This window comes from Convolutriloba macropyga, chromosome 2 (assembly GCF_964194025.1).
Source record: "Convolutriloba macropyga chromosome 2, txConMacr16.3, whole genome shotgun sequence".
NCBI lineage: Eukaryota > Metazoa > Xenacoelomorpha > Acoela > Convolutidae > Convolutriloba > Convolutriloba macropyga.
Window position 1 is genome coordinate 78102901 of NC_134469.1, and position 26144 is coordinate 78129044.

Below are 26144 nucleotides of genomic sequence, written 5' to 3' on the forward strand. Positions count from 1 at the left end.
TTGATTGAAACCAGGATCGGGATTTTGTCGAATAAATAATGTCAGAATTCCGCATCTTTTAGCAATGAATGCAGCGAATGGGGTGAATGTTTAAAAAATTTGCGGTGAATTTAAGTGACATTTGCAATCAAACCTGAACTGGTTTCTCGGAGCAGCAAAGATATTTTTCTTTATCCTCCACGACGTGAAAATGAAAATATATAAACCTCAATGAAGAAAAAACCAGCTGTAAGTCATTTACTTCTAACACTTTGACTCTCGATTTAATTGGTGGAAAAATTATTATAGAGAAAGAGTGAATTGAATTTGAGTTTTTACATTATGCTTAGTACAGTTGATTTTTGTTGCATTTCTATCGTACGAAGATTCGATCCTAAAATCTTTAAGATCCGGAGTTTAGTTGACATTGTTTCTGTTGAGTTTGAATGTGCCACTTTAGTTGTCAAGACAAAACACCAATTCCAAAATACCCAAAATGAACCCTACAATTTACTTAATTGCAAATTTAACAGAAATATTTGGCCTTATAATGCCGATGTGAAAAAAATTCTTCATGAACATAAGTTTTTGTTCCCAAGTTTTGAATTTAACTTCATTTGATCCTACCTAGCAGGCCATGAACATACTGGTATTTTGGCACATTGGGCATTTTGTCATATAACTCCATACTCCATTATGTTATTTTATTATTGTTTCTGATCACACGGGGACGCAAATTGTATGGCTTTGGGACTGCTTCAGGCTGCTCCGTCTGGTACAAATAATTGCGAGAAATGAGCGTTTTTAAAGGTTTTTTTTTAAAAAAATTGAGCATTCTGACCAATTCCTGGTTGTTTTGATGACAGTGGTCGAGATTATCAATTTTCCTTTTGCAATGAGAGATAGAAATGAACGATTGAGTTTATGTACGAACGCATGTTTGGCCGTATACGTTAGGTGTTTATTTATGCAGGCATGCATATTAAAGTAGAATTACATATAAGGACAAAGGTACGTTCGTAAGAGCTCTAAAACGGTAATCTCATCTATGAAAAGCAAAAATATGCGTACGTTATCGTTCAAACACGCTCATTTCTCACAGATTCATCGGGAATCTTTTCCTCTAGTGCACTTCTTTGATATAAAGGGGGTGAATCAACATTGCATATTGGCTTTATAACCTTTGGCGAGTTCGATTCCCCATCATTGATGTTTGTGGGTTCTTTTGGGCGTTCATTCAGGGCATCGTCATTTGATGAGCTGCTTTCTGGTATGACACCCATGTCTTTTGCACAATCGTACCCGCACCCGTGACTAACATCTTCCGCGGCTATAACTGAGCTGTTAGTAGACAAACTAGGTTGAATCACAGACGATGATTTTTCGTCAAGAACTTCAACATTCGACGGCTGTTCACTCGCATTTTCTCGAGAATGTGAACAGGGATCATTAAATTCGGCTTTTCGAACGTATAGGACATACTGGGGCAAAATCCGGTCACTTTTGAAAATGAGCAATTCCTTCTGACAATGGTCGTTTTCAAAGTCGCAATCAATTTTTACGGAGTCAAAGCCATCTTCTAACAAAGGTTCGGATAACAATTTTTTTCCAATGCAAGTTTTTTTTGTAATCGTTGAGAATTTGCCAACCGCAACATTGCAAATAATGAGTGCTTTCAGTGATGATTCAGTGTTAGTTTCATCCGTCATGATACAACTTTCAGTTGAAAATTGCAATTCTGGGAGTTCTTTGAAGCAAACAACCCGTCCGAAAATATTCTCTTCATCAGTTTTAGAAGAGAGGTACTTAATACCGTTTTTAGTAGCATCTTCTACTTGATTGCTGTCAACCTCATAAAGCTTGAGCTCATGGTTTGAAACATCGTTCATATTTTTTAAAGACTTGTTGAATCTTTTTACTAAATTTTTGTTCAAAATTTTAACAATTTTTTCAATATGAATAGATTTAAGCTGTTCGTGGCCAATCAAGTCTGTAAACTTGGTCACGACTTGATTATGCTTGTCGTAAGTATCGCTGCAACCAGGCAAGAGCACTTCTTGTAAATCGTTGATTTTGTCTTTATTCGTAACCAATTTTTTCAGCTCCTCAAGTTCTAAATGCAACTGAATGAATTCTCTGTTACTTTGTTCATCCTTTTTCTTCTGCTCTTCTTCGCATTTTGCGCACTTGACTGATGAACAATCTTGCAAACATTTCAACTCACATTGATGGCCGCATTCGAGAAGTTTTTCACAATTTTGAATGCATTTAAACAGATCGACGCTTTCGTGACACTTTTTTGTTCCAAACTTGTTGCACTTTTTACAGGCCATTCTGACTAGAGTCTGGCATTCGATATTGGTAACTGGAACGCAGCAAGGATGCCATAAATTGTTCCCACAATCTTGGCACAGATCCTGAACACTCTTTTGGCAACTTTCATGCGAGTGTTGTGGCTCACAGGTGTTTTCACATTGGTGATTGCATTTGGGGAGTACGTATTCACACCTGCGCTTGCATTCAACCAAAAAGGGCGGATAGAAACAAAGCCTGGACCGTTTGTGAGCACAGATCGATAGATCGGTGTAATCAACACGTTCTCTGCACTCTAGATGATCGTGATCTGGTTTGCAAAATTTTTTGCAAGTATGGCTACATTTCTCAAAGCCCATTCCGCATATTTCACGACAAAATTCTCGAGCAGGAAAACTCGAAGAATCCTTGACCAGGATCCGAGTTCGATCTCTGTGCTCCTCTTTCGGGCAAACGATAGTAAGACATGTTGACACTGCATTGTCGCAGGATAAGGATTCCAAAAAGTTTGCCCACGTGGTACATTTCTTGAAAAATTCAGCATTGCCAATGAAGATGACCTGCCGCTTGGCCCTCGATTGGGCAACGCAGAGTCTGTTAGGCAGTCTCATGAAACCAAATGACATTTTGTCATTAGATCGGACTAGTGAGACAATGACAATGTCATTTTCATCTCCCTGGTACATGTCTATCGTCTGTATCTGTACATCATCTTCGGTTGCCACCCCTTTAGAACTTTTGGGATCCGTGGAACTTTTGCAAATTTCCGCGTACTTTCGCTTTATCAAGCTCTTCTGGCCCAGATAGGCTGCCAATATCGTTATCTGGGAGGTTTTGTACCCTTGTTGCAATAAAAAATGAGTCAGTTTCGCACATCGCACCGCTTCCTCAAGATTTGAGTAACTTCTGTCTCCCGTTTCTGGATGCGAGTGAGTCCAAAATAGAAAACTCGTTTCAAATAGAGGAACTGGTTTGATTTTGAAGGTTTTCGGACCGTCCTCAAGCTCTGGGTAAATGTGGCGCAGATATTTGGAAATTTGAGGTCGCATTCTGTTCTGACATTTCAACTGGACGTATTGCATTTTGCCCTTGATCAAACGCTCCATCATTGAAACGTCGAAGTTGTATTCTCGCACTAATTCATGAACTTCAACTCTGGGACGGAGTTGTTTATGATCGCCAATCAAGACCAGGTGTTCTACGTAGGATTTGAGAACTGGAATAAGGTTGGCCTCAAGAACCTCGGCTGCCTCTTCGACTATGACAATTGAAGGTTGGATCAGGTCCAGCAACTGTCGATTGATAGACGCACCAGTTATTGTCATTCCAATAAATCGGCATTTCTGAAGCAAGGTGGCGTTCTGAATGTATTCCTCCTCTTTACTTTCAACACAATCGGACAAATACTCTGTTATCAGTTCGCTGTTGTCATTTTGGGTTGCATCATAAAATTGATCCTGACTGGGATTTAACAAGCAGCACTGAATTAGCTTAACTTTCTCAACAGGTGTTAATGACCACAAATTGTCAACATTCAGGGCTTTGAAGTCTAAACCATCGCAAAGTTGAGGCGCAAAGGGCAGGGGATACAAGCAACTTTTGTTCTCATTGCCACCTAGGAGTATGGATTGCTGTTTCAAGCGATCCAATTGTTTATTTGTATCTTTTTTCGAGTCCTTGCGACTTGATTGGAATTCCAAAGAGTAATTTAACTCTCGAATTTCGTCCCATTTTGTATCGTCCAAGTCTTCTTCTAGAGACAAAGAATCTACCGCCTGAGACGTTACCGGTTTCTCGTTGCTTCTCTTAGGATTTTTTTGAGAAACAAACCTCTTTCTCAGATGTTCAATCTGATTTTGAGTCGGAAGCCACTTCTCCAAAATCTTGTAGAAAACTGTTCGCAAATCATCAATTTCATCTGAGTCAGAGATCGATCGATCCCGGGAAACTATCATAGTTCGGATGTCAATGTCAGGTCTATCTGGCTTGAACCGGACCGCGGCTCGTTCAACGATTCCATCAATGTTTATTTGTTTGATCTTATGTCTAATTGTTGTTAAATTCAGCTCCCAATTCTGTGTGTCCTTGAGAAAAGTTAGAGGAATTTCCGGTGCACCTTTTAGCAGACCAGTAATTTGGGCTGACGACAAAAACTTTTCAACAAATTCATCTTCAGTAATGTGATAGGAATCAAATACTTTGCGTAATTCGTTCAAGATGCTTTGTTCTTTTTTCTTACTCTCTCTCCTTGCAACTCCATCTGTTGTTCTACTCGATTCTTTCTTCGACCTCAACGTTGTCTCTTCAATTTTGGGCTCTTTGCTTCGCCCTCCAATTCTGCAAACTTCGCTCGGGCGCAAAAATTTGAGAACCCTCAAAATAAACTCGTCAAGTGCGTGGTTCTTGTAAGTCAGAAGTAGAATGGGTTTTGAAAGTTGAGGATGAAATGAGGTTATGAGCTCGACAAATTTTGCGCCCAAGTAAGTTTTTCCACATCCGGGAGGTCCTTGAACTATAGAAATGTGGCTCTGCAAAATATGGGCCATAGCCGATTTCTGACTTTCGTCTAAGCAACTTCCAAATTCGTCCGAGCTATCTTCAAGAGTTTCAAGCAGTTCATGGAATGTAGCCTCTGTTCTTTTCTTTTTTCTCGGAGTGGAAGCTGTAACATTAAGTTGCTCATCTTTCTGCTTAATCTTCTCTGTAGCATTCGCCTCAGCAACTTCATCATCAGAGACTAAAAGGAGATCGGTGGCGTCATTCTGATTATTTGGCACGGTGTCCATATTTGTCAAGGGACTATCTGATGTCAACTGTTCTGTTGGAGCGGGATCGTCAGTAGATTCAGCAACCGAGTTGTCAACAATTTCACCTTCGTCAACGCCAAAAGAGATTTCAAGCTGATCATTTGAGTCCAACTTCTCAATGGCCAACGATGTCGAAGTTTCATCAACGATTTCAATGTCTGTTTTCATTTTAGCGACCGATTTGTGGAAAACACAGGATGTATTGAACAAGTGTTCATCTGTCAGCAGATATTCTGGCGTCCTTACAGCCGATCTGAGAAAAACAAGTTGTTCAGTAAACGCTAGATTTTCTGATTCCAAACTTTTGAAGTTTTCCAGCACTGGTTCAAACGCTCTGAAGTAAGCATTGCTTTCGACCAGAGAAATATTACCGCTAAGAAGATGTAACTGGCGGGTTAAGTTGAAAAGGTCAATTTGTTCCCAAAATCCGTCTGGAACTTCCAAAGTGAAGCAGATGCTGTACTTTTTCATGTCACTAACTTTTTCCACTCTCAGTGAAATTGTTGCAAAAAATGGTTTGAGCTCAAAACTTGATGGTTGTTGTGATATTTCGGATATCCCTCGCAGACAATTCGGCATTACGTAAACTAAGTTTCCATGTTGAAGATCGCATTTCTTGAGGAATGTCTGTGTCTGGTCTTTACTCATGACATTCATCACAAAATGAATTCCCTTGTCAATTGCAATACCCTCGAATGACAGATTGTCAAAACGCTTCACTTTCAGGTTATCTTGTGGAACAATAAAAGCCTGTTTGGAAATGATCTCCCGTATTTCTCTGTTGGAATCCTCTCTTAACAATCTGAAGTAAGTGTCAAGGTAGTCAAAAGTTGAAGGATAGGGTGCTGTAACTTTGACCTGATTTAGTTTCCGTTTAACACCTCTATTGTTGTGCATTTCAGTTTCAGTTTGCGTTGGCATTGAGGGCAACTCGTTCCAATCAAGTCGTGAGAAATCATCATTTTGACAGGCAGGATTTTTGATCGAAATTTTAATACAGTTTATCCACGATCGCTGAGTTCCATTTGCTAAATTTTCCATCAAAGTAACGATTTTGGGGCAATGCTCAGGCACCAATTCTGCGACTATGGTGTATAAATTTCTCAAGGAACATACGAGCATCGAACTTTTCGACTTATCTATATCGATATTATTTGAGGATATTATTTCGAATTTGAGAACTTTGCGTAAAAATTGAGTCACGTAAAATTTAAACTGGCTTTTCAGCCTGGCAATTTTTAAAATGATCAGGATCTTTTTCCGGCAAATTATGTGAAACTGCCTGCCTGAAGCTTGATAATTTAAGAAATATTGCCAAACAGGTTCGCATTTGAGAAAAGCGATGAAATTTTTCTTCTGGTTCAGTGTCCGTTTCTCTTTCATCAATTGAGTCAGAGTTTTCGTGAAAAAATTGCCTACTTCGTCAACACTTCGTTCAGCTCTCAATTGAATAATTGAACAGTCTTTAGCAATAGTTTTACTCTTAGGAGTTTTGATATCAGAGACCGCAGCTTTCACAATGTCCGATTTCTTCAGAAATTCACTCCACGGATGCAAAGTTTTCCTGGAAATTACAAAAGATTCCTTATTCCGTCCATTAGTAAAAGCTGCCGTTACGTTTCCAGTATTGTGCACTTTGAGAATTTCAGCATTTTGGGAAAATCCGCTATCTTTCCCTGACCTCCACGTGGGTTTGCGAGGAATATTGTTTTTATTCCTCGGTTGCGCCTGCTTGTTTTTCTTGAAACGACGTAGAGCTGAAAATACTTTCTCGGGTTTATTGGGTTGCTCCTCTTGGGTATTGGTTTCCCGGTCAGGGTTCGAACAATATTCCGGAGTTCTTTCATCTCTAAATTAACGATGATAGTCGGAAAAATTAGAACTATGTGCGTTTGCACTTAAATGCTCCAAAAACCAGTATGCGTAAAATTTTTTTCGACAATAGGAGTTATAATTCTCATATTTGTCTTAAAGGAATGCTTTATGCTGAAAAAGTTGCCTTATTTTTTGCTAGCTAGCTATGTAAATAAAATTTGAAGATCGAAAGCCACAAATACACAACTACAAAAACAACATTCTGTCTAAAACTAAAGCCTATTACGTTGGCATAGTCTATCGAGCCAACAAAGATTTCAGTTAGCACATCATTTGATTCACGTATATTCATTAAAGCACAATTTTTGCAATATTTTTGAAGTACGATAAGAGTTATTTTCAAAAGTTTCGTGCTTCCTTGAATTTTCAAATGCAATCATCCAATACGACAAATCTCGAATAACTTCTTCCTCTTTCCCGGAATCTCAATAAATTTTCAAAGTTCACAGGAAAATTGATCAAATTACTCTTAAATTTTGATGAAATTGGCTTAAATTGGCCTGAAGAAAAATTTAATTTTTTTCCCGAAAGGCCAATCTTTTTTTATAGATTTGCGTTCTAGATAGAGAATATGCAAGAAATGCAATATTCTTATTTTTCTTGGATGCTTCCAACAAAACCGCTGGTCATGTTAAATAAGCAAAACAACAAATTTACAATTTCTAATTAAATTTCAGGCTTAACTGATCTAAAATGACCACAAACATTGCCATAATTTTTTTCAACATAGCAAATTTCTTAGAAAGACAGTTAGTAAAATGAGATACAATAAAATAACAAAAAGTTCTGAAAAACTCATTTAACTGTGTAGAAATGGACATCAAAAAATAGTTACATTGATTTGTCCGACAGAGCACAGAGAATAAAATTGCTATATTAAATTAGCCAAAAACATCATGCTTATCAAAGTTTTCAAAAACTGGAACAACACTCCTGATTTTTTTGATTCACGAACGCTGTGCGCTGAATAAGTTTCAAATATTCGGTTGATTAAAGATGGAATAACATTTCGCAGATTGAAGGTAAAAAAGACAATAATGTAAAAAAAACTATAAATTTATTTCAGCCATCAAAAAATATTATGCTGGCACAATCTCTGAAGGGAAAAATTCTGAGATAATACATCATTTGTGATCTTGGCTATCAAAACGCTGTAGTAAATTGATTTTTGAAATTCTTTTCAAAATAAATCCAAAATCCACCTCTACGGTGTAGAAAGAGATCTAATCTAATTTGCTATAAAATCTGCAACAGATGTCAATAAACAATGGCACTTGGAAGTGTTAAGGCTGTTGAAAAAAAAATCATCAATGCTGTTTGAAAATTCAGCTCCAGAAAAATTATGAAACGAATTCCATTGTGCTAGAAAAAGTAGAGTGAAACAATTTGGTCTGACATCATTTTTCCAAGTTATTGAAATCGATTGCTCGGGAAAATATATTATCGCCAACAGTTAGTTTCAAAAATATTGTTCAATATCCACGAAAAACAATTTCATGTTTAGTTATTAAATCAACAATTCAGCAAAAAAAAACAATTACATAACAAAACAAACACCAACACCTGATTCACGTTTCCTTCTTCCCAATTCCTCCGAGATCTATGGAAACAAATAAAATCTTAAAAAGATGCTATAAGAGAGTGAAATTTAACGCCTGAACTGATTTCGCCTAGTGAACAAATTTGGTTGCAAAGGATATGGTGGGATAATTTAAATCAACAAAATGACAACCACAGGTTACATTTTCTTGAAAGATTCTTGAACAGCAGTAAAATAACAAGTCCCTGAAACAAAATTCTTTCCATATTATACTAAACATCAAGAGTGTCCCGGTACCAATATAGAGCCTCTTGGTTTGGGATGCATTAAATCCATTTTTGACGCAATTGTCTCCAGCTGGTGATCAAAGGTCAAACACAAATTTACACTTTATAAACCGTAGTTTAGTTTTCTGCCCTGTAGAAAGCATAAGAATAAACTCAATAGAAATTTCATAACCAGATAGCGCTAGTTAAGGCAGATAATTTAGGTCAAGCTAGACAAGTTAATTACGTGTTTGAAATAAGCGTTCTTTCGTAAAGTGTTATTGTTTTGAAGGCGCCAGAGAGGGTAGTTGAGTGATATCTCTTAAACAAACAAATTGATGAACAAAAGCATGTTGAGCTGTCGATACCTTTCGTTTGCTTAGCAAAGTTGTATTTGAGCATCAGGCCAAAGTCGAAATGAGGGATTTAAATTTAGATGAAAACTAGAGAGCGATGATTTGAAGTGAACTAGATATTTTGATCAAAATTGGAATTTCAATTTGAACCAAATTAAAGTGTGATTTTGAATTTGCAAAATTAATGGCAACTCGAAACTTGTTACCCTCGACTTTTTAAGTTATATTCATCATTGGAATCTAAAAATTTGTGGGGATGTTCCCCTGATGATTGTCCATATATAATAGGGATGCGCTGCAGTTTACACTTTTTTTGATCTGAGTTATTTAAGTAGAGTTTTGTTGATTTAGAGTAAATAAAAAGGCAATTTATCAGTTTTTCGAAATACCACCAAGCGGATGTTTCCCGCCCCCCCCCCCCATGGAGGTTATATTAACCGGACGCTTACCAAATTTTATTGACATGTACACCCAATGGTCCTCTCAGGCTGGTATACCTTTCGGGCCAATCCGACCAGCCAACTCCGAGCTATTAACACCGGAAGTGGTGTGATTTGAAGGTTTTCGATATTTTGAGCGACAAAATGACTGTTCGAGTATGATACAAGGGTAACTAAGGGTTGCAATGGGTATTAAGTCCAGAGTAATGTAGCGCATGATCATGGGAAGGGTTTAGGAAGTTGTGGGAAAAATTTATTAGCATTTTGAAATAAGAATAGGCAGTTTTCACTAAAAATAGTTAACACTGAAATTGAAATAGGAATTTCTCTAAAAGTTGAAGTCGGATTGACCTGAAATTTGGGGGATAGACTAATTTGGGTACGGGGAAACCGATTTTGAGGTCGGATTTGACCCCCCACCAACTTGCACGGAACTAGCGCACGCCCGTGCTGCGGAACGTAAAATTTGAATTGCTCGTTGAGTATTGGCAGTAGCCCTATGATTTTTGGATGTTTAGTGTAACTTTTCAAGGGCTTTCGATTGGTGATATTTTCATTCCTAAATACCGGCCAGAATTGGTGCTTCGGGACGACCCGAGTGTCGAAAACCGGAAATTAGCCTTTTTGAGCGGCCGAATGACTTTGAAATGGTATTAATATGATAACCTGAGATAGTTAGTGACAAAAAATAACCACCCCCGTCAATTTTGACGAACTCGAATTTTTCAGGTTTCGGCACCCACGACTCGTTAAAAATTTTCAAATTGCAAACGACTCGCAATGGCTGATTCGTTGGTCATGAAACTTGGCAGGCAAGTTGGTGGCACCTTATAGTTACTAGAAAACTTTACCCAAAGACGTTTTGACCACTACTTCGCAAGGTATAAAGTTTCGAAATTTGGGGTCATCCGGGAGGTCTATGAAAAGTGTGCGCGGTTATTGCTCGTGTTCTAGTGGGAGTTAGGCTATGAAATTTTGTGAGTAGGTGCATTTATGAGAGAACTTTCCGTGATATTAATTAGTTTTATCAACTTGACCCCTCAATTTGGACGAATGACCCCTGATTGACCCCTAGAGGTGAAATATTGGGCTTTTAGGAAAATTAGACTTTTCGGTCGGTTTTAACTGGTGAATTGCATGAAATAGTTTCAAAATTGGAAATTACAATTGGTCTTTGGTTTAGGGTTGAGATTAATTATTTGTTCAACGCATGATTTTTGACACGGTTTGATTGCAGCTAATTCATTTGATAGAGGAAATAGAGGAATAAAACCTTTTCAGAGCAACGTTCAATGTTTACTAAGCAAACAGTGATTGACATGTCAAGTGCATATATGAGATAAATTGGAGTGGAATTGTTTACATAAGAGTCCAAAGGTCGTGTACTTAAGATAAGGAGAAAGTTGCACAATGGTTGGTAACAGTTGAATGACAGAGCATAATTTGATATTGGTTGTTTGCATAGCAAACAAAGCCCTCCTACAGAATGTGAAAGATTTCAAGTGTAAGTTGCAATGTTTACTTAAGAGATTAAGGTTTGTTTGCTCAAGATAAGAGCGTTTTGGTAGAGTATAAATTGAAGTAACACAGAGAGAGAGAGAGAGAAAGAGAGAGAGAGAGAGGCAGAGAGAGAGAGGCAGACTTTGGAGATTTTGGGAGAACTTCAGAAAATTGGTTTCGATCAAGCGAGAGAAAGTAGTTAGTTTAGTGGGACTAAACTTTGAAAGATTTGTAATTGCAAGACCAGTTGGGATACTGAGAGCGTTTTTGATTTAGTTCATTTGGGAAGTGAACCACGGACACTATTATTATAATTTTAATTACTATTATAAATTGTCTTCAATTTGTCTTTTCCATTGAGGTCAAGTAAATTTCTTACCTTTGTTATCCATATAACTGGAATTGATATTACGAGCCCCATTGTGAACTAATTAATTTCAAGGCAATATAATTTGCAACACCATACAAGAGTGGAAGAGGGGAAATCGCAGAGTAACAAAGTAACGCTTACTTCACCAATTCAAAACCTTTGGTTTATATTATTTGATCGATCTTCTGGGCGACAGAGTCCCCTCACTGTTGAGCCTAGTTAAAATTCAGAAGACGACAGTGGCGCTCCTGGGTGGGCTTCATTTCTTTGTTACTTTTTGCTGTGGGTTATTGTCTGATTAATTGAAGAGCGTGCGATATTTTTCGTCGGAGAAATTGCTGAGAGCACATCAAAATTGACTTAGTTTGATTATGTTTAGTTATCAGTTGGTGAAGCGTTTTCCTTCACCAGGCTACGAAATTTGGGAAGAATGGCGTGAACATTATTTGAGCACTGGCATGAAGCTGGGATGGACAGAAGAAGAGATGATGAAGTGGTTGCCTACAAAACTGTGTGGGTGGGCCTTGAATGCAGTAAGTGATTTACCAAGAGGTTATTGGCGGTCGACTCCAAGGAAGGAAGCATGGACACTGACCGAGACCCTGTATCAGTTTGACATACGATTGTCTGACAATCCAAATTTTTATGGGCGAAGCTACAATTTGTTTGTTAGAGGAAAAGCGGGAAGTAGGTTGGAATTCAGTGAAACCAGTGGCACTGTGGATCAGAGAAAACGACAGCAGTTTTCTCAAAGGCAAGTGATTCATACAAGAAGTAGCGCTGGCGTTTCTTTAATTGATCAATTTCGGCAACCTGGCAGAAGTTCTGAAGGGTTTGGCATTGGGTCCAGCTGTGGTTTGTCAAAAAGAAGAGCTTTTGGTAAAGATCTGTCTGGAGAAGTGGAAGATAAGAGAATTGTTGAAAGTGGTAACAGAACAAGAATTTCAGGTTACAGCGATGAAGTGCAAACAGGAACTGTGGTAGAGTTTACGGAGGAAGTTTGCGGTCAAGTAAATCAAGAAATTTGTAGAGCAGTGCTAAGCAATTATCAAAACAGTGATGAACAGGAAATTCCGACAGAAGAAAAAATCAATGAGCGCAGAGGTGAGTCTTGTGGACCAGATGAGCATCATGCAACGGATATGGATTACGTACTGTCACCAGAGTCTGAGGAGCTAAGCGATGAACAGTCGGATGATGAATATCTGTTTGAAGATATTTCGGATACAGATTTTTTGGATGTAGAGGAATTTGTTGTCAACGATGCGAGAAGCGAGACAGGTTTTGCCGCGAGTTTGATCTCAGTAGCATGCGACAACGTAACTGCAATAGCGAGCAATTTTGGTGGTGGTGTCAAAGCTAGCAGAGACGATATGTTGGGAGCCTGGGCCTTGATGGAGTTAAAGACAAGAGGTTTGGACCAGAAGTTCTTCAAAGCCGCCCACATGGCTGATGAGACAGAAATGTGTACAACTGAGAATACTATAGACACTTTGGAGAATTGGACAAGTCCAGGAGGAATTGATCAGCTGTTGATATCTGAAACACAGAAGGGTCAAAACGATAAGGCAGCAGTTGACCGAAGTAGTTTTGCTCAGTTGGGAAAGGAGTTGGAGGAATGGGTGCAATCGCAATTGCATGAAAGTCAGCTATATGATAGTGTTTCTGTCGAGCCAACAGATGAGCATCAAGTGGAAAATGCTGGAGTTGACAGAACAGGGAAAACCGATGAGATGTCAAAGGCTACAGTGTTGCAGATATGGGTTCATGATGATCAACAGCCTAGGAGGGAGGACTCTTGCGGGTTCTCGATCGAAGTTAAGCAGAAAGTGGAGAGAAGGATTGCATCGCGATTTCCGGAGATTGCAAGGCTATTGCTGGAAAACCGATCCTTAAGCCGGAAGGAGAGATGGAGCCGTTTGGAAGCATCAGGACAGCAGTCATGGCAGGATTACAGGAGAAATGGAAGCTACAGTGGAAGAAGAGGTGGACATCCATTCAAGCGTCAGAGGAAGAAGGTTTTCATGTACAGGTGCACGAGTGTATGATGAGGGACGATGACAGCCAAGTTATTAAAGCCTTTTTACCCAATTGTTGTCTACATTGTTTTAATCTATTTTTTCGAGACAATTTGATCAAGCACTATAGCCGAAGACAATTTTTATTAAAAAAAGATGATTTAGGGAAATGTATAGTTCTGGTAGATCTATTTTTAGATATTTTTCACTTTAGTGATTTTTAGGTTCCCTGGGTAGATGTATGTCAGAGGCAATAGAGTTTGATCAAAAATCAATGTTGATGAGTTAGGTAGCATATGTTAAAATTTGAAAATGAGAAATTGTTTTCTAATCTGATTTAATCAACCGCTATTCAAATTTTGGTGTAGTTAGTTTATATTAACCCGGAGCTAAACATAAGTGGTTCACTCCACTAGATCGACTATTGTTAAAGTACGTAGGAGTAAGTTAATCGGGTCACAAGATAAGGCTTTGCAATTATTCGGGAGAATAATAAACTAGGAGGGAGGAGTGTAGAAAGCATAAGAATAAACTCAATTGAAATTTCATAACCAGATAGCGCTAGTTAAGTCAGATAATTTAGGTCAGGTTAGACAAGTTAATTAGGTGTTTGAAATAAGCGTTCTTTCGTAAAGTGTTATTGTTTTGAAGGCGCCAGAGAGGGTAGTTGAGTGATATCTCTTAAACAAACAAATTGATGAACAAAAGCATGTTGAGCTGTCGATATTTTTCGTTTACTTAGCAAAGTTGTATTTGAGCATCAGGCCAAAGTCGAAATGAGGGATTTAAATTTAGATGAAAACTAGAGAGCGACGATTTGAAGTGAACTAGATATTTTGATCAAAATTGGAATTTCAATTTGAACCAAATTAAAGTGTGATTTTGAATTTGCAAAATTAATGGCAACTCGAAACTTGTTACCCTCGACTTTTTAAGTTATATTTATCATTGGAATCTAAAAATTTGTGGGGATGTTCCCCTGATGATTGTCTATATATAATAGGGATGCGCTGCAAATTACACTTTTTCTGATCTGAGTTATTTAAGTAGAGTTCTGTTGATTTAGAGTAAATAAAAAGGCAATTTATCAGTTTTTCGAAATACCACCAAGCGGATGTTTGCCGCCCCCCATGGAGGTTATATTAACCGGACGTTTACCAAATTTTATTGGCATGTACACCCAATGGTCTTCTCAGGCTGGTATACCTGTCGGGCCAATCCGACCAGCCAACTCCGAGCTATTAACACCGGAAGTGGTTTGATTTGAAGGTTTTCGATATTTTGAGCGACAAAATGACTGTTCGAGTATGATACAAGGGTAACTAAGGGTTGCAATGGGTATTAAGTCCAGAGTAATGTAGCGCATGATCATGGGAAGGGTTTAGGAAGTTGTGGGAAAAATTTATTAGCATTTTGAAATAAGAATAGGCAGTTTTCACTAAAAATAGTTAACACTGAAATTGAAATAGGAATTTCTCTAAAAGTTGAAGTCGGATTGACCTGAAATTTGGGGGATAGACTAATTTGGGTACGGGGAAACCGATTTTGAGGTCGGATTTGACCCCCCACCAACTTGCACGGAACTAGCGCACGCCCGTGCTGCGGAACGTAAAATTTGAATTGCTCGTTGAGTATTGGCAGTAGCCCTATGATTTTTGGATGTTTAGTGTAACTTTTCAAGGGCTTTCGATTGGTGATATTTTCATTCCTAAATACCGGCCAGAATTGGTGCTTCGGGACGACCCGAGTGTCGAAAACCGGAAATTGGCCTTTTTGAGCGGCCGAATGACTTTGAAATGGTATTAATATGATAACCTGAGATAGTTAGTGACAAAAAATAACCACCCCCGTCAATTTTGACGAACTCGAATTTTTCAGGTTTCGGCAACCACGACTCGTTAAAAATTTTCAAATTGCAAACGACTCGCAATGGCTAATTCGTTGGTCATGAAACCTGGCAGGCAAGTTGGTGGCACCTTATAGTTACTAGAAAACTTTACCCAAAGACGTTTTGACCACTACTTCGCAAGGTATAAAGTTTCGAAATTTGGGGTCATCCGGGAGGTCTATGAAAAGTGTGCGCGGTTATTGCTCGTGTTCTAGTGGGAGTTAGGCCATGAAATTTTGTGAGTAGGTGCAACTATGAGAGAACTTTTTGTGATATTAATTAGTTTTATCAACTTGACCCCTCAATTTGGATGAATGACCCCTGCTTGACCCCTAGAGGTGAAATTTTGGGCTTTTAGGAATATTAGACTTTTCGGTGGGTTTTAACTGGTGAATTGCATGAAATAGTTTCAAAATTGGAAATTACAATTGGTCTTTGGTTTAGGGTTGAGTTTAATTATTTATTCAACGCAAGATTTTTGACACGGTTTGATTGCAGCTAATTCATTTGATAGAGGAAATAGAGGATTAAAATCTTTTCAGAGCAACGTTCAATGTTTACTAAGCAAACACTGATTGACATGTCAAATGCATATATGAGATAAATTGGAGTGGAATTGTTTACATAAGAGTCCAAAGGTCGTGTACTTAAGATAAGGAGAAAGTTGCACAATGGTTGGTAGCAGTTGAATGACAGAGCATAATTTGATATTGGTTGTTTGCATAGCAAACAAAGCCCTCCTACAGAATGTGAAAGATTTCAAGTGTAAGTTGCAATGTTTACTTAAGAGATTGAGGTTTGTTTGCTCAAGATAAGAGCGTTTTGGTAGAGTATAAATTGAAGTAACACAGAGAGAGAGAGAAAGAGAGAGAGAGAGAGGCAGAGAGAGAGAGAGAGGCAGACTTTGGAGATTTTGGGAGAACTTCAGAAAATTGGTTTCGATCAAGCGAGAGAAAGTAGTTAGTTTAGTGGGACTAAACTTTGAAAGATTTGTAATTGCAAGACCAGTTGGGATACTGAGAGCGTTTTTGATTTAGTTCATTTGGGAAGTGAACCACGGATACTATTATTATAAATTTAATTACTATTATAAATTGTCTTCAATTTGTCTTTTCCATTGAGGTCAAGTAAATTTCTTACCTTTGTTATCCATATAACTGGAATTGATATTACGAGCCCCATTGTGAACTAATTAATTTCAAGGCAATATAATTTGCAACACCATACAAGAGTGGAAGAGGGGAAATCGCAGAGTAACAAAGTAACGCTTACTTCATCAATTCAAAACCTTTGGTTTATATTATTTGATTGATCTTCTGGGCGACAGAGCCCCTCACTGTTGAGCCTAGTTAAAATTCAGAAGACGACAGTGGCGCTCCTGGGTGGGCTTCATTTCTTTGTTACTTTTTGCTGTGGGTTATTGTCTGATTAATTGAAGAGCGTGCGATATTTTTCGTCGGAGAAATTGCTGAGAGCACATCAAAATTGACTTAGTTTGATTATGTTTGGTTATCAGTTGGTGAAGCGTTTTCCTTCACCAGGCTACGAAATTTGGGAAGAATGGCGTGAACATTATTTGAGCACTGGCATGAAGCTGGGATGGACAGAAGAAGAGATGATGAAGTGGTTGCCTACAAAACTGTGTGGGTGGGTCTTGAATGCAGTAAGTGATTTACCAAGAGGTTATTGGCGGTCGACTCCAAGGAAGGAAGCATGGACACTGACCGAGACCCTGTATCAGTTTGACATACGATTGTCTGACAATCCAAATTTTTATGGGCGAAGCTACAATTTGTTTGTTAGAGGAAAAGCGGGAAGTAGGTTGGAATTCAGTGAAACCAGTGGCACTGTGGATCAGAGAAAACGACAGCAGTTTTCTCAAAGGCAAGTGATTCATACAAGAAGTAGCGCTGGCGTTTCTTTAATTGATCAATTTCGGCAACCTGGCAGAAGTTCTGAAGGGTTTGGCATTGGGTCCAGCTGTGGTTTGTCAAAAAGAAGAGTTTTTGGTAAAGATCTGTCTGGAGAAGTGGAAGATAAGAGAATTGTTGAAAGTGGTAACAGAACAAGAATTTCAGGTTACAGCCATGAAGTGCAAACAGGAACTGTGGTAGAGTTTACGGAGGAAGTTTGCGGTCAAGTAAATCAAGAAATTTGTAGAGCAGTGCTAAACAATTATCAAAACAGTGATGAACAGGAAATTCCGACAGAAGAAAAAATCAATGAGCGCAGAGTTGAGTCTTGTGGACCAGATGAGCATCATGCAACGGATATGGATTACGTACTGTCACCAGAGTCTGAGGAGCTAAGCGATGAACAGTCGGATAATGAATATCTGTTTGAAGATATTTCGGATACAGATTTTTTGGATGTAGAGGAATTTGTTGTCAATGATGCGAGAAGCGAGACAGGTTTTGCCGCGAGTTTGATCTCAGTAGCATGCGACAACGTAACTGCAATAGCGAGCAATTTTGGTGGTGGTGTCAAAGCTAGCAGAGACGATATGTTGGGAGCCTGGGCCTTGATGGAGTTAAAGACAGAAGGTGCGGACCAGAAATTCTTCAAAGCCGCCCACATGGCTGATGAAACAGAAATGTGTACAACTGAAAGTACTATGGACACTTTGGAGAATTGGACAAGTCCAGGAGGAATTGATCAGCTGTTGATATCTGAAACACAGAAGGGTCAAAACGATAAGGCAGCAGTTGACCGAAGTAGTTTTGCTCAATTGGGAAAGGAGTTGCAGGAATGGGTGCAATCGCAATTGCATGAAAGTCAGCTATATGATAGTGTTTCTGTCGAGCCAACAGATGAGCATCAAGTGGAAAATGCTGGAGTTGACAGAACAGGGAAAACCGATGAGATGTCAAAGGCTACAGTGTTGCAGATATGGGTTCATGATGATCAACAGCCTAGGAGGGAGGACTCTTGTGGGTTTTCGATCGAAGTTAAGCAGAAAGTGGAGAGAAGGATTGCACCGCGATTTCCGGAGATTGCAAGGCTATTGCTGGAAAACTGATCCTTAAGCCGGAAGGAGAGGTGGAGCCGTTTGGAAGCATCAGGACAGCAGTCATGGCAGGATTACAGGAGAAATGGAAGCTACAGTGGAAGAAGAGGTGGACATCCATTCAAGCGTCAGGGGAAGAAGGTTTTCATGTACAGGTGCACGAGTGTATGATGAGGGACGATGACAGCTAAGTTATTGAAGCCTTTTTTCCCAATTGTTGTCTACATTGTTTTAATCTATTTTTTCGAGACAATTTGATCAAGCACTATAGCCGAAGACAATTTTTTTAAAAAAAGATGATTTAGGGAAATGTATAGTTCTGGTAGATCTATTTTTAGATATTTTTCACTTTAGTGATTTTTAGGTTCCCTGGGTAGATGTATGTCAGAGGCAATAGAGTTTGATCAAAAATCAATGTTGATGAGTTAGGTAGCATATGTTAAAATTTGAAAATGAGAAATTGTTTTCTAATCTGATTTAATCAACCGCTATTCAAATTTTGGTGTAGTTAGTTTATATTAACCCGGAGCTAAACATAAGTGGTTCACTCCACTAGATCGACTATTGTTAAAGTACGTAGGAGTAAGTTAATCGGGTCACAAGATAAGGCTTTGCAATTATTCGGGAGAATAATAAACTAGGAGGGAGGAGTGTAGAAAGCATAAGAATAAACTCAATTGAAATTTCATAACCAGATAGCGCTAGTTAAGTCAGATAATTTAGGTCAGGTTAGACAAGTTAATTAGGTGTTTGAAATAAGCGTTCTTTCGTAAAGTGTTATTGTTTTGAAGGCGCCAGAGAGGGTAGTTGAGTGATATCTCTTAAACAAACAAATTGATGAACAAAAGCATGTTGAGCTGTCGATATTTTTCGTTTACTTAGCAAAGTTGTATTTGAGCATCAGGCCAAAGTCGAAATGAGGGATTTAAATTTAGATGAAAACTAGAGAGCGACGATTTGAAGTGAACTAGATATTTTGATCAAAATTGGAATTTCAATTTGAACCAAATTAAAGTGTGATTTTGAATTTGCAAAATTAATGGCAACTCGAAACTTGTTACCCTCGACTTTTTAAGTTATATTTATCATTGGAATCTAAAAATTTGTGGGGATGTTCCCCTGATGATTGTCTATATATAATAGGGATGCGCTGCAGTTTACACTTTTTTTGATCTGAGTTATTTAAGTAGAGTTCTGTTGATTTAGAGTAAATAAAAAGGCAATTTATCAGTTTTTCGAAATACCACCAAGCGGATGTTTGCCGCCCCCCATGGAGGTTATATTAACCGGACGTTTACCAAATTTTATTGGCATGTACACCCAATGGTCTTCTCAGGCTGGTATACCTGTCGGGCCAATCCGACCAGCCAACTCCGAGCTATTAACACCGGAAGTGGTTTGATTTGAAGGTTTTCGATATTTTGAGCGACAAAATGACTGTTCGAGTATGATACAAGGGTAACTAAGGGTTGCAATGGGTATTAAGTCCAGAGTAATGTAGCGCATGATCATGGGAAGGGTTTAGGAAGTTGTGGGAAAAATTTATTAGCATTTTGAAATAAGAATAGGCAGTTTTCACTAAAAATAGTTAACACTGAAATTGAAATAGTAATTTCTCTAAAAGTTGAAGTCGGATTGACCTGAAATTTGGGGGATAGACTAATTTGGGTACGGGGAAACTGATTTTGAGGTCGGATTTGACCCCCCACCAACTTGCACGGAACTAGCGCACGCCCGTGCTGCGGAACGTAAAATTTGAATTGCTCGTTGAGTATTGGCAGTAGCCCTATGATTTTTGGATGTTTAGTGTAACTTTTCAAGGGCTTTCGATTGGTGATATTTTCATTCCTAAATACCGGCCAGAATTGGTGCTTCGGGACGACCCGAGTGTCGAAAACCGGAAATTGGCCTTTTTGAGCGGCCGAATGACTTTGAAATGGTATTAAAATGATAACCTGAGATAGTTAGTGACAAAAGATAACCACCCCCGTCAATTTTGACGAACTCGAACTTTTCAGGTTTCGGCACCCACGACTCGTTAAAAATTTTCAAATTGCAAACGGCTCGCAATGGCTGATTCGTTGGTCATGAAACTTGGCAGGCAAGTTGGTGGCACCTTCTAGTTACTAGAAAACTTTACCCAAAGACGTTTTGACCACTACTTCGCAAGGTATAAAGTTTCGAAATTTGGGGTCATCCGGGAAGTCTATGAAAATCGTGCGCGGTTATTGCTCGTGTTCTAGTGGGAGTTAGGCTATGAAATTTTGTGAGTAGGTGCATTTATGAGAGAACTTTCCGTGATATTAATTAGTTTTATCAACTTGACCCCTCAATTTGGACGAATGACCCCTGATTGACCCCTAGAGGTGAAATATTGGGCTTTTAGGAAAATTAGACTTTTCGGTCGGTTTTAACTGGTGAATTGCATGAAATAGTTTCAAAATTGGAAATTACAATTGGTCTTTGGTTTAGGGTTGAGTTTAATTATTTATTCAACGCAAGATTTTTGACACGGTTTGATTGCAGCTAATTCATTTGATAGAGGAAATAGAGGATTAAAATCTTTTCAGAGCAACGTTCAATGTTTACTAAGCAAACACTGATTGACATGTCAAATGCATATATGAGATAAATTGGAGTGGAATTGTTTACATAAGAGTCCAAAGGTCGTGTACTTAAGATAAGGAGAAAGTTGCACAATGGTTGGTAGCAGTTGAATGACAGAGCATAATTTGATATTGGTTGTTTGCATAGCAAACAAAGCCCTCCTACAGAATGTGAAAGATTTCAAGTGTAAGTTGCAATGTTTACTTAATAGATTAAGGTTTGTTTGCTTAAGATAAGAGCGTTTTGGTAGAGTATAAATTGAAGTAACACAGAGAGAGAGAGAAAGAGAGAGAGAGAGAGAGAGAGAGAGAGAGGCAGAGAGAGAGAGAGAGGCAGACTTTGGAGATTTTGAGAGAACTTCAGAAATTTGGTTTCGATCAAGCGAGAGAAAGTAGTTGGTTTAGTGGGACTAAACTTTGAAAGATTTGTAATTGCAAGACCAGTAGGGATACTGTGAGCGTTTTTGATTTAGTTCATTTGGGAAGTGAACCACGGATACTATTATTATAATTTTAATTACTATTATAAATTGTCTTGAATTTGTCTTTTCCATTGAAGTCAAGTAAATTTCTTACCTTTGTTATCCATATAACTGGAATTGATATTACGAGCCCCATTGTGAATTAACTTATTTCAAGGCAATATAATTTGCAACAGCATACAAGAGTGGAAGAGGGGAAATCGCAGAGTAACAAAGTAACGCTTACTTCACCAATTCAAAACCTTTGGTTTATATTATTTGATCGATCTTCTGGGCGACAGAGTCCCCTCACTGTTGAGCCTAGTTAAAATTCAGAAGGCGACATGCCCTAACCCTGAAATTGAGATAAATTGTAATGATAGCTTGACATATAACACCCAATTAAAAACTGACAAATTTCATACCTGTTACACGACAAAATATAATTCTCACAAAATCACAACATAAATCCAAGGTTGATCTGACGGTTTCAAAATTAACGCATATCATTAAAAAATAAAAAGAAGTGAACTATGAGGTAAAACCAAGATGGAAGGAGACCAATAAATATCAATGAGGCATCAAAAGTAGTTTTACAAAATAAGACCTAATTTTGCTTGCACGAATAAACTATTGTATCGGGCAGAGTTGAGACGAGTCAAAGCCTAGTTGAAACGAAACCCGATTGTAATTAGGGAGGCATCAAATGTCTATACGTGTTTCAGACCACCTACCTAAATAAACAAAACGAAGTGATTTCTGAAACAATTATTCCATTCGTAGTCTCTGAGAAAAACACTTCAAGAAAATTGCTCAGTTAAACCAAGTTTTTTTTCATTTCATTAAGTTGGACAAAAGATTCGAAATACACATCATTTGGTTTCAAAACTCCTTCATAATTTTAGTAGAGCAGAAGGACCAAAAAATGAGCTGCTCACGGTCATTGAGAGACAGCAAAAAGAAAAAACGTGAGAGCCTTTTAGAGCTTCCTTGTTTAAAAACATCGATTTCCTACCGCAAAAAGTTTAACCAAAAAGAATATTGTAATTCCTTAATAAAAAATTAAATTGTTTTTCTTAAAAACAAGATAGAGTCCAGACAGACCGCCAGTCTAATTACCACCTACATCTCAAATTCGTTATTGGTTTTCACACAGCCTGGCGCCTAACTATTTCCAAATACAAAATAACATGGAGAGACATATGCTCTACTTCCCCACTATTTTCTGACCGTTCCCACTTAAACGTTATGCATTGCTACATAGTATGACACTGTGTACAAAATACAGCACCTGCATTGGTGTTGAAATTTTTATATACCCATTAGGTGTTTTGGGTCCAAATATAATCCAAACTTTCCTCAATTTCTACCACAAAAGTTTCGACTCAGAGAAAACAATTAGAAATGTTGTCATAGCGGAATTATTGGAATCCATTTCCCAAAAAAGTTTTTACAGGACAACGAATTCTGAATCACAAGCGCTTTGAATAGGTAAAGTCAACAGTGCAAGTTCGCAACTTCCCAAAACAAAATGCCAAAGTTCTTGATTTAGACTTAGAGAACCCAGAGTACGATTTCATTGGTCACTAAAACTTCGAGGCAGAAAGCTTAGTTTGAAAGTTTGAACTAAGAGTTAAGGAAGTGAGAGTCTATTTCTGTCCAAAATATAAGGTCCCATAGGACACTAAGTTTAGGACAAAAAATAGACTTTCACTTCTTGAATCAAACCTCTATAAATACTGGGCTGCTTCGCTATCAGATAGGGAGATGTTTTGTTTATTTGAACTCATGTATATTTTTAAGAAATCTGCTTTCGCTAATCTACAAAATTGTACTTAACATAAATTTCAAATGAAATTTATCACTTTCGTACCCTTTGGTAATCTAAATATGTTAGAACAAAATCTTGGTTCCCCTCAGGCCTCGTGCCCAGTACTCGGGCGCTCGCGCTCTCGTGTCAGGGCATTTAGCCTATCGGTAGACTGACTTTGTTGTAACATATACCAATTTTTTAATTAACTGATGCAACCAATCTTTGAATGAAAATGTTCTAGCTAAAGTACTCTTCTTGGAGTATTGTTCTTAGAAGACGACAAGGTCATTAGAGTACCACCAGAGATATGTAACGTTTCTCGTTGGCGTACTCATAATCATTTTATATAGGTGGACTAATTAAAAGTTAGAGAACTAGCTCTGCATCTATGACGTTATTAGTGTAGTGGGCAAATTGGGGGAGGCAAAGACGAGTTGAATAGAATTAGTGGCTTGACACCTAGTTGCTTGCCTTCGAATGCTGGGCACAAGGCCAGAGGCGGACTAGGATTCACGAGAAAGGGTCAAAAGTACTTGGTTTTGCTAGTGAGGCAGGTCTATGTGGAGGCAAGAAACAGACTGAGGAGGGTAGCTAAGTATAGCAAGAAACCTACACAAATGGGCTTGAAAAATACATCCAGTGCGCAGGTGTTTTCTAAGTGCACATCCAAGACTTAAAAACGCATTTGGTACTTTTTATGTGTTTTTTTGTCCCCAGTGTTTATGTCCCCCCAGTGTTTTTTTTATGTCCCCCAGTTACAAAATATATGTTGTTATATATGTCATCTGCCCAGAGGTTTTAAGGCTTTATTCTTTTTTACCCTGAATTCTCTCGGCTGATTAACGCTTCGAAAAACAGACGCAGAGATCAACACTTCAAAAAACATAGAAGCACAAGCCAAGTTACAAACGAAATCACCGATTTTTTACAACTTCACGTAACCAAGGAAAAGCCAAAGTCTAAATAGTCGAAAAATGTTCGCTGAACTAACTTAACTTTTTCTATTTTTCTGTGCTCTTCTCAGCGTGCACCTCTTAGAGGAGGGCCGATTTTTTTACAGTACTCTAAAAACTATGTATTGATTTATAGGAGCACTGGGATCTTTTCCGTTTGTGCCCCCCCCCCCCCCAGCTTAGTGGGTGCATATTATTTGCAACCCCCAGACGCACGTGCAATATTTTTACATAATGATTTACTATGTAATGACACGTGCTCTGTCACTGGGGGGAGCATAACGTACTGGGGGGGCACAAACGGAAAAGATCCGAGCACTGATAAACCTTCTATAACTGCAAGTTCCAGGTATTTTGACGTTAAACTTACGTGTTTATACGTGCAAATTCTGGATCTATTCTGTTCCCCCCCAGCTTAGTTGGCTTATATTTTTTACGCCCCCCCCCCCCCCCAGCTTAGTGGGCTTATATTTTTTACGCCCCCCCAGGCGCACGTGCTATTTTTTTTACATAGTAACGTGCTATATAACAACATATAAATTGTAACTGGGGGGGCGTAAAAAACACAGGGGGGGGGGGGAACAGAATTTTTTATATAATGAAGTATCTGCAGTTATTGATAGTACAAAGCAATTTCTTGCTGTTTTTTTCCTCAACAAATTCCCAAAAGCACTTTAATTACTTCAAAAAAAGAAAATCTATTATACACATTACCTTGAATCTTTGTTGTTTGTACGAACTGCAGAATTCATCAATCGACTCGCCATTTTGTAAATACTTTCATTTGCTGGCTCAACAACGGTTTAATATTTTCTCATGCTGTCTCAGTTTCGATAAATTCAGGCAAAATACACTACCAGAAAAAGCACGTTGCTGCAAAACTATTTCTCAGAAACGGTAACGTGAATATTGACGTCATCGTTATCGTCGAACAAATATGCAGCAGGCCTACAAACCGAGCAGAAGAAGAGACTAATATTTACTTAAATTAAACTATCGCATAAAATATACCCAAATTTTACGACTTACATCTCGAATTGCTGGCGGATCTAAACGAACGCAAAGTTTTCCCACCGATTTCAATCACAGTCACGTAACTTATACTCCACAACTCAGGGTTTTCTAACCGTTAAAATATTCCAACCTGTCATCAAAAAATAGCTGTAGGCCAAATTTCTCATTTTTTCCCGCCTATAAGCAGAACCCCCCCCCCCCCCTGTTACGGCCGAAGTGTTGTGATTGAGCAAGTTTCTATGTTAAGTTTATCAGGTGCAATCAGTGAGCGTGTCATACGGCCTTTCAACTTATTTTTTGGCTTAAAACATCTGTCGGTCAAAATTCACAGCACCAGTTTCCAATATATTCCAATGTTGGAAACTAGGCAGCAAGATAGGTGCTAGGGTGCCGTAAACATTAGCGGAAATGAAAACTAGTGAATGGAATATTAGACGAAAAGGAGACTTTAAAAAATCAGATTCGAAAATGCGCAAATGTTATTGCGAGAGCAACATGTTCGTTTGTATATTTTGGGATCTATTCTGTCCCCCCCCCCCCGTTACAAATTCTATGTTGTTATATAGCACGTTACTATGTAAGAAAATTGCACGTGCGCCTGGGGGTCATAAAAGATTTATGCTCACTAAAATGAGGGGACCGAAACCGAATAGATTCATTTTTTGATGGTGCTTGAATATTAGCCAAAAAGAAAATTAGCTGAATGGAATAGTAGCCGAAAAGGAGACATTAACCAATCAGATTTGAGAAATGACAAATGTTTCTGTGAGAATAACATGTTCAGTAGTGATATTTTTGTTCGGTTGTGATAGATTCTTATCAAGTTCTATAGGCCTCTGAGGCTGTCGTACACAATTTTTTGCTACAATTTTTATTGTTATTTTGCGGTGCGTTTTTACCGATTATCTTTCTAATGCTGATTCGCGGGGTCACACAGG

General features: G+C 38.4%; 1 protein-coding gene across 2 annotated transcripts; it reads right to left on the reverse strand.

The window, feature by feature from the left end:
• Window positions 1-618: 618 nt before the first annotated feature.
• Window positions 619-25058, reverse strand: LOC142334732 (NFX1-type zinc finger-containing protein 1-like). 2 transcript variants are annotated; one of them, XM_075382993.1, is made up of 3 exons: window positions 24907-25058; window positions 1080-6948; window positions 619-751 (listed from the first exon to the last, which is right to left on the reverse strand). In XM_075382993.1, exons 1-3 carry the CDS (start codon window positions 24957-24959, stop codon window positions 674-676), a joined length of 6000 nt encoding a protein of 1999 aa, XP_075239108.1. In that variant the 5' UTR covers window positions 24960-25058; the 3' UTR covers window positions 619-673. The 2 variants fall into 2 exon arrangements, with proteins under 2 accessions (XP_075239108.1, XP_075239109.1); XM_075382994.1 differs by having other exon boundaries at window positions 636-751; window positions 1161-6948.
• Between the last annotated feature and the right edge of the window lie 1086 nt (window positions 25059-26144).